Source organism: Eulemur rufifrons, chromosome 7, assembly GCF_041146395.1.
Source record: "Eulemur rufifrons isolate Redbay chromosome 7, OSU_ERuf_1, whole genome shotgun sequence".
NCBI lineage: Eukaryota > Metazoa > Chordata > Mammalia > Primates > Lemuridae > Eulemur > Eulemur rufifrons.
Window position 1 is genome coordinate 164,368,280 of NC_090989.1, and position 14,327 is coordinate 164,382,606.

Genomic DNA, 14,327 nt, shown 5'->3' on the forward strand with positions numbered 1-14,327 from the left:
GGACAGAAGTGAGGAAACACCCAAAATAAGAGTACTAAATATTACTAATAATAAATATTAAAAATACCAAACCATTCTGGTTACTGGGGAAGGTAAACCTGTGTACTATTGAGGAAAGAATAGCCAGAGGCTTTGTATTGAGTTCCACCTTGTGTGACATCAGCACAAGATACCTCATTTCCATGGGCCTTGTTTTTCTTATTAATATTTGTATAACTAAGACAATTAGATTAGAGGACCTCTAAGGCCCTTCCCTGATCAGTGAGTCTATTAATGCTAGATGTCAGTGTTTCTAGATTCTTCTGTGGCCTCTGAAGGAAGAATTTTCTTCACATTGCTTGATACTCAATAAAGATTTATTGACTAGAGAGTGAATGGATGAATAATCAAATAAATAGCCAACTCTTAATTCAGTACTTCAGCAAACATTTATGATAGGTTACCAGTGCCAGGTCATGTGCTAGAGATAAATAAAACTGTGGAGAGACATGGTCTATGCCTTGCAGAGGCTCTCAGTCTGAAATCATACCTTTAATTCTTATTTTCTTGTATTTCTGAACACAGAACACATACTCCCCAGTACTGATATTTGAGAAAGAACACTGAGTTAGCGAGCTAGAAGACCTATAAAATCATCATTGGCACAGAATAAGTCTATACTTAATAGATTATCATTTGATCTTCTTGTTTCTCTCCTCTTTCTCTTATCTATCTACACAGATATTCTGGTTTTTAACTTTAAACACAGAATGATAAGAGTTAATCAATAATTCAGTCATGCAAATGCCTACAACTGTCAGTCCATGTCCCCTTAGGAACCATGAAGTAATAAACTAAATTGAATCAGTACGCTTTACTACTTGTCCAGCAAGTCATTCCTCTGGGCAAGTAGAAACTGGTTCATCACTTGTTTCAAGGTTCCCACAATTCACTTTCTATTATACCCCACTGTGTAAAGAGAGAATAGCAAAGCAAAGGAATTAGGCAAAGTCTCATAGCTTGGGTGAGTTTAAGAAGTTCTAGAGTGAAATGGCAGCAATTTAAATAAGCCAAAGACAGTAAAGTACTGAGCTCAAATAAGCACTTAATATAATATTTTTCAGTCAAATCTCAATATGAAATTTAAGAAACAAGTAAAAGAATTTCCTGTGATAAAGGTATCAACACTGTCACTAATCTGTCTTTGCAAAAGAAAGTGACTCCTCTTTCAGTAAGAAAGACAAAAGGACAGCCATTATTTATTTTAATACATCATCCTTAAACATAGCCAGTGACCAAATCTTGGCATTCCTACTCCATGACATCTCTTTTATCATTCTTTTTAAAATTTTCCTTCTCTTCTACTAGTTCATGAGAGGTAGTACAGAGCACTGCAGAAATTAGGAGCATAAACTCTGGAGCCCTACTGCCAGGTTGAAATCCTGGTTCTATTACTTAACAGTTGTGTGACATTGAGCACATTACTTGACTTCTCTGTGCCTCAGTTTTCCTATCTATAAAGCAGGGATAACAGTAACATCTACCTCATAGAGGTTTTTTTTTTTTTTTCTTTTTATTTCAGCTCATTATGGGGATACAAAAGTTCAGGTTCTATATATTGCTCATGCCTCCCCATCCCCCCGAGTCTGAGCTTCAAGCGTGTCCATTCCCTAGATAGTGCACATCGCACTCATCAAGTAGGTATACACCCATCCCCTCCCCCAACCCCCCACTTCTGTCCAATACCCAATTGGTGTTATTCCCAAATGTGCACTCAGGGAAACCAGTTTGCTGGTGAGTACATGTGGTGCTTGTTTTTCCATTCTTGGGATACTTCACTTAATAGAATGGGTTCCAACTCTCTCCAGGAGAACCAAAGAGATGCCATATCGCCATTATTTCTAATAGCTGAGTAATATTCCATGGTATACATATACCACATTATGCTAATCCATTCATGAATTGATGGGCATTTGGGTTGTTTCCACATCTTTGCGATTGTGAATTGTACTGCTATAAACATTCGGGTGCAGGTGTCTTTTTTATAGAATGACTTTTGTTCTTCTGGGTAGATGCCCAATAATGGGATTGCTGCATCGAATGGTAGGTCTACTTGAATCTGTTTAAGGTGTCTCCACATTGCTTTCCACAGGGGTTGCACTAGTTTACAGTCCCACCAGCAGTGTATGAGTGTTCCTGTCTCTCCGCATCCACGCCAACATATATTGTTTTGGGACTTTTTGATAAAGGCCATTCTCACTGGAGTTAAGTGATATCTCATTGTGGTTTTTTATGAACATTAAATAAGCTAATATATGTGAAGTGTTTAGAACTCTGCCTACGTCATACCAAGGGTTAATGCTGCAATCATCACCATCACCATCATATCACTTCTATTGCCAATTTCCTTGATCAGGTACACTCAATTTTCCCTATACTATGTTATCCTTTGTCCTATTTTGTATAATTATCTTCATAATGAACTCTTGTATTAACTTTTCTTGTGCCAATGATTATACATAAAATTCCAAGGACAGGAACTGTGCTCTACATCTTTGTGTCATCCAAAGTATGCAGTCTAGTAGTGCAATATTATACTTCCCACTCTGCCATGTACGCATGTACCATACTGAACTCCCTCTTCCTTGAATACACAAAATCCTTTTATGGTGCCATGCCTTTATACACACACACACACACATACACAAATATAAGTATACATATATATGACCTCTCCTCTCCCTGAAATGCTTTTTTTCCTCATCCTATTTCCATTGTTTGTAAAACTGTTATTTTTCCTTCAAGATACAGTTTGGAAAGTTAATCTCCTACATCAGGATATCTCAAGCCATGGTCTACAGACAGATAGTAATCCATGATGTCATTTTCAGTGGTCTATGGTGAAAATGTTAGCCTTTATTCTGAAATTGAGAGCTTCCTAGTTTGTTCATTCTTGTGTGTGTGCATGTGTGTGTAAATGTCCTTTCATTTAATGAAATAATCAAAATAATTGTAATTCTCTTGTTTGTTTATTTTAATACTCTGATTTGGCAAATTCAAATGTTGGCAATCTATGGTAGCCCTCAATTTTTTTTAACTTGACATGTCTGTGAAATCCAAGTACCTCATCAAACGGCTCTCCCAAGTAAGGGGCCGTGCTCCAGACTCTCCTTCTACTGCTAATTAAGCCCATTAGGAAAGTTATCATGGGGTAATCTACCATTACATGTAAGTTTTCCTGCCAGACCCTGAGCTCCTTGAAGCAGGGGCTATGTCATCCCAGTGCCCGATGTATAGAAGACAGGTAAGTGTTTAACATCTGTACACTGCATTATACTTTATGTCTTTTCACATGTAGTTTTGTATTTAATTGGATTGTCACAACAACCTTATAGTAATTAATGAGAAAGCAAAGCTCAGGGATGTTCAGGATTTACATAAAACCACAAAGTTGGTACATGATCACAACAATGGACTGTTGGAATCATAACCCATGTCTTTAGGCCCTACAATACCAATTTATTAATAATTTCTCTGAGATTTACTTGGCTTATACACAGTATGCTTTCACCGGGAATATAATAGTAGTATTTTACCTAACCAAGGAACAATTATTATCCTCATTTTATTGATGAGGAAACTGATGCATAAAGACAGGGTGAGTACTTACACCAGGTTAAATACTGGCAGCTAAGCGACGAGGAATATGTGGTTACACATCACAGCACCCTGAAACACACAGCATGCTTCCTCAAGTCTATCCAGAACATTTTAGGTAATCTGAGATGCTACACTCATAAGGCTTCTTTTTAAGCCTTCCAAAAACTTCAAAGAAATCATATCAATGCTTGTTTTCTTAGATTTCCTTATAGGCTATTCATTCACTTTTTAAACAATACATGTATATTAAAAAATTTCAATGGTACTATAAAACTTATAAGAAAAAGACATTTTGAGGGAGACAATGCACTGTCCGCAAGAGGCCTACTCCTCACGGTGGCAACAGTCTCTGGGCTGGTGTTGATAGGTCTTTCCAGCAGCTCAGGAGCCCACCAGCAGTTTGAGATCCAAGGGAGGGGAAAGTTAACAGCTTCCTCTACCCTTATCACTGGTCTCCAAGTCTCTCGGGGTTTAGACCCTGGATGCCTTTCTCCTTCCAGTTCTGCTCTTCAGCTTCTTCCCGTAGAATCTCCTATAGATTCAGGCACTGTTCCTTCTGACCCTCATCTGATCTACGTTTGTCTGTGTTTGGTTTGTAAACTTTCATCTAAAATTTTTTTTTCTTGAAGAGACACTCTGGCTGGAGGATTTTCTCATTTGCCATCTTGCCTCCAAATTCAGCAAAGTCTCAGGGTACAAAATCAATGTACAGAAATCAGTAGTATTTCTATATGCCAACAACAGTCAAACTGAGAACCAGATCAAAGACTCAGTACCCTTCACAATAGCAACAAAGATAATAAAATACCTAGGAATATATTTAACTAAGGAGGTAAAAGAGCTCTACAGGGAGAACTACGAAACACTGAGGAAGGAAATAGCAGAGGATGTAAACAGGTGGAAAACTATACTATGCTCATGGGTCAGCAGAATCAACATTCTTAAAATGTCTATACTACCCAAAGTGATCTACAGATTCAATGCAATCCCTATTAAAATACCAACATCATTTTTGCAAATCTAGAAAAAATAATTCTATGCTTTGTGTGGAACCAGAGAAGACTCTGTATAGCAAAAGCAATCTTAAGCAAAAAGAACAAATTGGGAGGCATCAATTTACCAGGCTTCAAACCATCCTACAAGGCTACAGTAACTAAAACAGCATAAGTAATGGCACAAGAACAGAGACATAGACCAATCAAACAGAACTGAGAACCCAGATATAAAACCATCCTCATATAGCCATCTAATCTTTGACAAAGCAGACAAAAACATACACTGGGGAAAAGAATCCTTATTGAATAAATGGTGCTGGGAAAACTGGATAGCCACATGTAGAAGACTGAAACAGGATCCCCATCTTTCACCTCTCACAAAAATCAACTCACAGTGGATAACAGACTTAAACCTAAGGCATAAAACTATAAGAATTCTAGAAGAAAATGTTGGAAAAACTCTTATAGATATTGGCTTAGGCAAGGAATTTATGAGGAAGACCCCAAAGGCAATCACAGCAACAACAAAAATAAATAAATAGGACCTGATCAAATTAAAAAGCTTCTGCACAGCCAAGGAAACTATTATGAGAACAAACAGACAACCCACAGAACGGGAGAAAATATTCATATGATACATATCTGATAAAGGGCTGATAACTATAATCTATACAGAACTCTGAAATCAGCAAGAAAAAATCAAATAACCCCATCAAAAAGTGGGCAAAGGACATGAACAGAAATTTTTCAAAACAAGATAGACTAATGGCCAATAAACATATGAAAAACATGCTCAACATCTCTAATCATCAGGGAAATGCAATGCAAAACCACAATGAGATATCACTTAACTCCAGTGAGAATGGCTTTTACCAGAAAGTCCCAAAACACTAAATGTTGCCATGGATGTAGAGAGATAGGAACACCCATACACTGCTGGTGGGACTACAAACTAGTACCACCTCTGTGGAAAGCAATCTAGAGATACCTGAAAGAGATCCAAGGAGAACTACCATTTGATCCAGCAATCCTATTACTGGGCATTTACTCAAAGGAAAAAAAGATATTCTATAAAAAAGACAACTGCACTAGAATGATTATAGCAGCACAAACACCCAAGTGCCCATCAATACATGAGTGGATTAATGAAATGTGGTATATGTATACCATGGAGTTCTACTCAGCTACAAAAAACAATGGTGATCTAGCACCTCTTGTATTATCCTGGATAGAGCTGGAACCCATTCTACTAAGTGAAGTATCACAAGAATGGAAAAACAAGCACCACACGTACTCACCATCAAATTGGTATTAACTGATCAACACTTATGTGCACATTAAGGGGAGGGGGGAGGAGGCTTGGGTATATTCACACCTAATGGGTGATGTGCGCACCAGCTGGGGCATGGACACTCTTGAAGCTCTCACTAGAGTGGGGCAAAGGCAATTTATGTAATCTTAACATTGGTACCCCCATAATAAGCTGAAATAAAGAAAACAAAGAAAAAGACATTATTCCCCTATTGCTGCCCTTCCACCTCACATATCCCCAAGTCCCGCAATGCAGAGGCAACTATTTTCAGCTATATCTTTCAAAAACTTTCAGCTGTATCTTCTTAATCTTCTGGTGCTTACTTCTATATTTATAAATAGTAGCATTATACTGACATCTCTTCACCTACCAGTTTTAGATAATACTTAACTTCCTATTTTGAAAAAAGAAAAGAGGATCCAGTACTCTTAAACTACCACTGAATCTTCCTTCCCTCTCTGCATCCTAATATGATTTTTCATAATTTTTAGATAAATTATTATTTAGTGTTTTACATTAATAATCTTACATTAAAAAGCTGTGCACTATACACCTATTATTATTATTTTTTTTTTTTGAGACAGAGTCTCGCTCTGTTGCCCGGGCTAGAGTGAGTGCCGTGGCGTCAGTCTAGCTCACAGCAACCTCAAACTCCTGGGCTTAAGCGATCCTACTGCCTCAGCCTCCCGAGTAGCTGGGACTACAGGCATGCGCCACCATGCCCGGCTAATTTTTTGTATATATATTTTAGTTGTCCATATAATTTCTTTCTATTTTTAGTAGAGACGGGGTCTCGCTCTTGCTCAGGCTGGTCTCGAACTCCTGACCTCGAGTGATCCACCCACCTCAGCCTCCCAGAGTACTAGGATTACAGGCGTGAGCCACCGCGCCCGGCCTATACACCTATTATAATGGTGAAAATCTGAAACACTGAAAACACCAAATGCTGGCAAGGATGTGGAGCAATAGGAACTCTCATTCATTGCTGGTAGGAATACAATATGGTACGGCCACTTTGGAAGACAGTTTAGCAGTTTCTTACAAAACTAAACATGTTATTACCATATGATTCAGTGATAGTGTTCCTTGGCATGCCCAAATAAGTTGAAAACTTATGTTCCCATAAAAAAGCTTCCACAAGAATGTTTATAGCAGGTTTATTCATCCTGTGAAAGCCTGGAAGCAACCAAGATGTCCTTCAATAGTTGAGTGGATAAACTGTGGTACATGCATACAATGAAATATTATTCAGTGCTAAAAAGAACTGAGATATATGCTATGAAAAGACATTGAGAAACTTTAAATGCAAATTACTAAGTGATAGAGGACAATCTGAAAAGGCTACCTACTATATAACACTGACTATGTGACATTCTGAAAGCCAAAACTTTAGAGACAGTAAAAAGATCAGTTGTTGCCAAGGGTTGGGGAAAAGAGGAATAAATATAATAGTTGGAGCACAGAGGACTTTTAGGGCAGCGAAGCTATTCTGAAATGATGCTATAGTGGTAGGTACATGTTATTATACATTTGTCAAAACCTAAAGAATGTACAGTCCCAGGAATAAACTCTAATGTAAACTATGTAGTTGGGGTGATAGTGATGTGTCAATGCAGGTTCATCAACTGTAACAAATGCACCACTCTGGTATGGATGCTCACAGAGGGGGAGGCTTATACATGTATGGGGACAAGGGGCATATGAAAACTCCATGTACTGTCCACTTAATTTTGCTGTGAACCTAAAACTGCTCCAAAAACAAAGTCTATTTAAAAAAAAAAGTTGTGCACATCTGAGCCACATGATATACTATGATTACATTTTTTTCTTGTACAAAAAACTTTTTGTTTTCTTGAAGTTGATCATTGCTTTTTGTCATCAGTTTTCTACATTCTGAACATTAATTCTTCCAAACTCCCCATTACCACTGTAAAATCACAATTAATTTTATTCTTCATGTTCAAACACATCATACTCTATCAGACACATTTTTTTCCTGGAGACTTTCCTCCTGAAAGCTGCCATTTTTATGCTGAACTCTGGACTGTCTGCTCTCTAGATGAGCTGCCCAAACTTCATCCTTTGAATTCCTTTGGCCTTAATTCTGGAAATTCCTTTTGGCTTTTTTCTTTTCTTGAAAACTTTACTTTTTTGGAGGAGATTCTCTCTTTGCTTTTCTCCTGGATGAAATCCTTTATTTCTTGGATCCTATATGCTCCTTTTTCTTAATCTACCCTTTCATTTTCGTGGAGAGTATCTTCCAGTTTTCTTCTGAGAAAGGACGTAAATAAATATATTTTTGAGACCTTGTATCTTCATTCTGCACTCATTTGATTGTGAGATTGGATGAGTCCAAAATTTTAGGTTGAAAATAATTTTTCCTTAGACTTTATTTTTAGTGTCCTCCTTTTGTGTGGAATCCTCAGACTTTTGAAGGTAGAATTTCAAGGTCAATTAATATATGAGTGGATTAATAAAATGTGGTATATGTATACCATAGAGTTCTACTCAGCCACAAAAAACAATGGTGATATAGCACCTCTTGTATTATTCTGGATAGAGCTGGAACCCATTCTACTAAGTGAAGTATCCCAAGAATGGAAAAACAAATACCACTTGTTCAACTTATATAAAGATAAAAATGGGTAAAATTAATCTGTTAGAAGGCAGGATAGAGGTTACCTTTAAGGAGAAGCGAGAAGGTCATGATTAGGAGGAGACATAAGCATGATGTCTTCTAGGATGCTCATAATGCTTGATCTGGGTAGTGGTTACAGAAATGGGCTCACTTAGTGGTAATAATTCAAGATGCATACTTAGGATCTGTGCATGTTTCTATATGTATATACAAAGTTTATAATATAATAACACATAATACACCAATGTTTATTGAATTAAAGGAAGAACAAATTATTTGTATTTCATAGATGCAGTACTTTTTCTTAACTCTGAGAAAAAAAATACATTCCTTACCATGTCTATTTCCTTTTTTTTTTTTTTGTTAGTTTTGGTGTCTGTCTATCATGTACCTGAAGTACTTGTGTTCAGAAACTCTCTGGTTCAGTTTCTCCAGAGACCAGATCTCCTGTGGCTTGCTTATATGGAGTTAGAGCAGAAAGCTGGAGTCCTCCTACAGCAAGTGACACAGAATTTTAGCCAATCTCTCTGCTTTCAGCCCCTGTCCTTACCCAGCCCTTGGTAGTACCCAGGGCTGCCAATTCTTGAGCTTCTGAAACTCATTGGCCACTCAAACGTTTCAGCTTTCTTTGCTCTTCTAAGTCATTTCTTAATCTTACAAAATTTACAAACATCTTTTATCTGTTTGATGTCTCCTCTCCTGTACTCTTTATCCTGGTGGGTTCACATCTTTTTTATTCCTATAATTTTGGTGAGGCTTGAGGAAGAATCAAAGATTAAAATATGCATTCAATTTGCCATGTTTGATCTACTTTTTAATTTACATTTATTTTAAAATATTAATTAGTTTATGATTCATCTCCTATAATTTGATGTACAGTGCACAGATATATCTAGAAATTTTGAGGATTTTATTAGCTGGGTGTCATTTTTAAAATGAAATCTTTTACTTTCTCATATAGCCCTTAAGTGGTACATAAGATGAGCGAGCAGCCACATTTGCCGGCGTGTGATCTCTTTGGAGAGCTGTTCATACACTGGTGTGTTTTATTATCAAATTAAATTTATAGGCACAGTGTCCTGTTCCACAGAGTGAGCCACAGAAGGATTTCTCAGACACCCAGATGGAGAACAAATCTAAAGTCTAGATACAAATTTCTAAGAAATCACCTTTGACATCGTGTAGTCCTGCTTCTTGGGCTTCTAGAAGAATTGATTTTTTAAAAAAAATAATCCCAGACAAAAATCAAAAGGAAGCATTAGTGTTCTTTCAATACTTTTGGTTATTTACAACCATCTTAGCAGTATGGTGTGCTGCCTTATGAATCCTAGATGGCTGCTACCTGCAGAGTATATTTATAAATCAAATTATGAATAGTAAATATATATATATATATATATATATATATTTCTAGTCCCCCTAGAAATTATATGAGGAAGAACTCAACTGTTTTTCCATTTTAACATGATCACTAGAAAATTAATATGATTTCTCCCACATGACTTCATGAAATGTACACAGAGTAATAATATAGTATAGCAGAAAATTGTAGAGCTTTTTGGATGCCCAATACTTTTGTACACCCTTCCTAATTTGGTGACTTACCTGCACAATGAGACCTGCCTCCCTAGTCAGGAATCAGATATTTGCTTTGCCAGCCTCCCTTGCAACATGTAACTCAGGTTCCACAAATCAGACACAGCCACATCAAACTTTGCTCAGTAGAGGAAAACACGAAGAAGAATAAATATACTTCGGGTGAGGGGGGCAGGGAAGAAAACGTCCTGCTTTCAAGGGCTGCTGAAATAGAAATCCTGAAACCTAGTGCCCAGCATTCTCATGTGACTTATGGAGTCTCTGTACAGTGGTGGTAGCTGTGGGAGGATCATTCCTGGAGGAGTCTTGTGGTAGGGGCTGGATTTCTTCTTGACTATAGGCTCTAAGCCTGACTTTCTAGATATCCTTGAGACACTATGAACTGGCTAATTTCCTAAAGTAAATTCCTTTTCTTTTTTAATCACTTAAAAAGGATTCTGTTGTTTGCAACTAGTGTTACCATAAATAAAAACAACCACAAAAAGAAAACTTAATACATTTTCTGATATTCAGCTATAGTAAACACAAACATTTGATCCAGAATATGACTGTAGACAAATTTATATTAGGAGTCATAAAGTCAAACTGCTACCACACACCCATGCTATCCCCAAAGCATGGCTGATTTAAAAAACACATCAGAGAATTTAAAAATCTTGATAGCAACTTGTACATACCATCTTTATCAGCAGTGTCTTGAGGCTTTGATTTTAAGGTGAAGATCTTCCGTAGCTTACAGTTAGCTGAGACAACAATTCCATCCAATGACTGGAAAACTGCCCCCTTGAATATTTCACTGGTGAATGCTACTAAGTCAATGCATAGATTGCACCACTAAAATAGAAAGATGCATAGAAGAGTAAGTGCCTTCCATAGTCACGTAAGTGTATAAACCATCTCCATGTTGGAAGTCTAGAGAGTTGAGGCACTTATCTGGATCAACGGCCCCAAACTAATTTTCCCTCTGGCAAATCTGTTTGTTTTGGCTTAAATTTCCTTAAAAATTAACTTGATTCTTCTAAAGAAATCACCACAATCTAAACTATATACTGGTCATCTGATTACAGAGTTCCCATCATGAGACAAGGCTATGACAACTTGGTAAATAACTCTGTATCTGTAGGCAGTATGCCTGAGGGAAGGTAATTGCAGGTGCATTAGACCACTTAAATCTTGAAAATCAGGGATAAGTAGCCAATTGTTGCTTCAAGGGGACTAATTTGATCACAATTAGCCACTTATATTTGTTAAAAAAAACTCATGGATGAAATTAGAAGCTAGGTTTAAATTATGGCCAGCACTGTCTACTTATAACCAATTAACCTATTGTACAGAAATAGATTCTTCTAAAAAATTTGTAATTATGTCTGGTATTTGCCAGTTTTTAAAGCACTCTTACAGGGACTAATTTCTGCCCATTAAACAATTAGACCCCCTCAATACTTCATCAAGTGAATTCTCTAAATGGTCTGAGTTAAAGAAAAGGAAAAAACAGTCATTTAGCAAGAAATTAAGACATATTTAAGACCATAGGACAAAAGCAGACAAAAGAATTTTCAAAATTAAAAGAAAATAGCATTAAAATTATATGTGCTTCTTTTAAAATATCAGGCTTTTTCATTATTTGTTTAGAAGCAAAGTTTATATAAGGTCCATTATGTAATTTTTTCTAAAGGCAAACCGTTTTTATCTAGAAATGATGATTTTAGCATGGTGGTGAACCTGAGGTTGTTTCCATAGTAGAACAGCAAAAGACATAGCAGTAAATTATTGATTAAATACATGGAAGATTATTTTCTGTGTAGATATCTCAACAGTAAAATTATATTTCTAGGCCATGGAGATGCTCTAGTCTTTTGTGAAGGGAGCCTGGCATCAGCAAAGGTAGCAGTAGGACTGAGTGTCAGGTAATAATGAGATGTGATTGACGGTAGAATGGTGAGCAGTGGGGAGGAGTAGGAAGTAGTGTGGGATGGCCAGTGAGGCCAGGTTCTAGGGCAGCTGGAGGAGCAAGATTCAAGAGGGTAAAGCAGCCCTGTGATTCTTGAAAGAAGAATGTGCAAAAGCAGAGTATTGGGAAGTTTGGACTAACCCTGATGCAGGAATAATATGGGGTAGAAGAGAGCATTGATGGGGGGAAGGGCGCAAGGCAGAGGCAGAATACAGAGCACCAAGGCATAGAAAGACTAGTTTGGTCACTGTCAGTCATCTAAGCACAAAATGAGGAGGGCTAGCTAGAAAGGCTGACTCAGGAAGTGGAATATAAGGGCCAAATCCAGTACATATGCCACATAGGGTGAAGCATCATTTTATGGTTCCTATTCTTTTTTTTTTTTTTTTTTTGAGACAGAGTCTCGCTCTGTTGTCCAGGCTAGAGTGAGTGCCGTGGCGTCAGCCTAGCTCACAGCAACCTCAAACTCCTGGGCTTAAGCAATCCTACTGCCTCAGCCTCCCCAGTAGCTGGGACTACAGGCATGCGCCACCATGCCCGGCTAATTTTTTCTATATATATATTTTTTTAGTTGGCCAGATAATTTCTTTCCATTTTTAGTAGAGACAAGGTCTCGCTCTTGCTCAGGCTGTATGGTTCCTATTCTTAAAAGACTTCACTCCATGCCCCAATCCCAACCATTCAGCTGGTTCATCCCTCAGTAAAACCATTCATCCATTCTTCCCCACACATGCTAGGCACTGGCAGGTGTCACACACTGGGCTTGGCTCCAAGGCTACAGAGAGGAATAAGCTAGTCCTTCCAGTCTGGGAAGGGAGGCAGACGTGGTGCATCTACTTAATACAGTTACTACACAGGGGGCTCATGGTAGGGCATGGGCAGGTTTAGAAAAACCTTCTTTGAAAAATCATTTTAAAAATTTTATCATGGTATTATATGCAAATATAAGCCAAACAGTGCCAAAAGTTTCATTCAAAATATAGTTAATTTGTCATTCCTCCTCTCATCTGATCACACTGCCAACTTGTTTCTTCTCTCTATATTTTTAAGTAATATCTCTTGATTCATCAATATTAGACCCTACTTACTGACTTTCTATCATGATGGATAAGACTTTTAGCTAGTATACATACTCTACTTCCCCTACGTCCCCCTCCCTGGAGAATTATCTTTCATTTACTCTCTTTTTCCCTTAAAATCCATATCCAGTGTTTTCTTTATTGTGACTATGTAAATATCGTGTATGGTTGAGCCAAGTGGTTTTCCATGATTACCTTTCCTCTCCTTATACAACTTTTAAAATATTTTTACAGTCAATAACTGCTTTTTAAATTATCTGCTTTATTTTCTTTGACTCTGAGTTTCCCCACATCTAGGAAAATCTTAGCAGTGACACCTGAGTTTGGTTTTGAACAACAAATAAGTTCTCCAAGCCCAAGGAGGCATGAGAACATGCTGGTCACTTCTTCTCAAGGCCCTACACCTTTATAACCTGCTTAGATGAACTCTCTAGCTGGCTACACTGCCAGCTCTGCTTGGGAATCAGTGCCAATCTCCTTCAAAAACTCTGAGGTTCAGAGAAACCATATCTTTACACACTACACTTTTCATATCTACCACAATCATGCTGCTTTTATTCTCTCTGCCTGGAATCATGCTTCATGGAAAATACTCAACAAATAACGGTACATATATGCATGTGTGAATGAATATATGAAGCCATGTATATAAATACATGCCCATACACATACGTATGCTTTCATTTTGTAATCATTCAACAATTAAATATCTGAGAACTGATAACTTTACTTAATGAATCCATTTCTCGGGAGTACAGAGAGGGGTGGTTTCAGAAAAAGATGGGAAAAACTTTCATAAATCCCCCTTGACCAGAGGAAATAGAAATTATTTTTTGGTTTAGCTGCTATTTATAAAGCTTCCAATTTTCATAAGCTTCAACAAATAACTCATTATTCATATAAATGCTGTGACATATTTTCTGAAGTTTTGGAAAAGAGCATAAAGTCTCTGCTACCAACAGGTGGATTATGTGAATTATAGTTGAACTTTATAAAATATTATTTTCATTATTCTTGCTGATGTCAACTCTTAAAAATCCATTTTTTGACATTTTTCTTGATCTCTAGTCACTTTATTTCTATGTGTAACTCTAGTCCAGTGGGGAACAACTCCTGT

The 14,327-nt window shown here is 37.3% G+C and overlaps 1 protein-coding gene across 2 annotated transcripts in view; it reads right to left on the reverse strand.

Annotated features, from left to right (window-relative positions):
• Positions 1-14,327, reverse strand: part of LOC138386966 (protein CFAP20DC-like) — a 260,752-nt gene that overhangs the window by 136,408 nt on the left and 110,017 nt on the right. For both annotated transcript variants that reach the window (XM_069473759.1, XM_069473758.1), the window contains exon 6: positions 10,858-11,014. In XM_069473759.1, the coding sequence (XP_069329860.1) occupies positions 10,858-11,014 (157 nt within the window). The remainder of the gene's footprint in view (positions 1-10,857; positions 11,015-14,327) is intronic.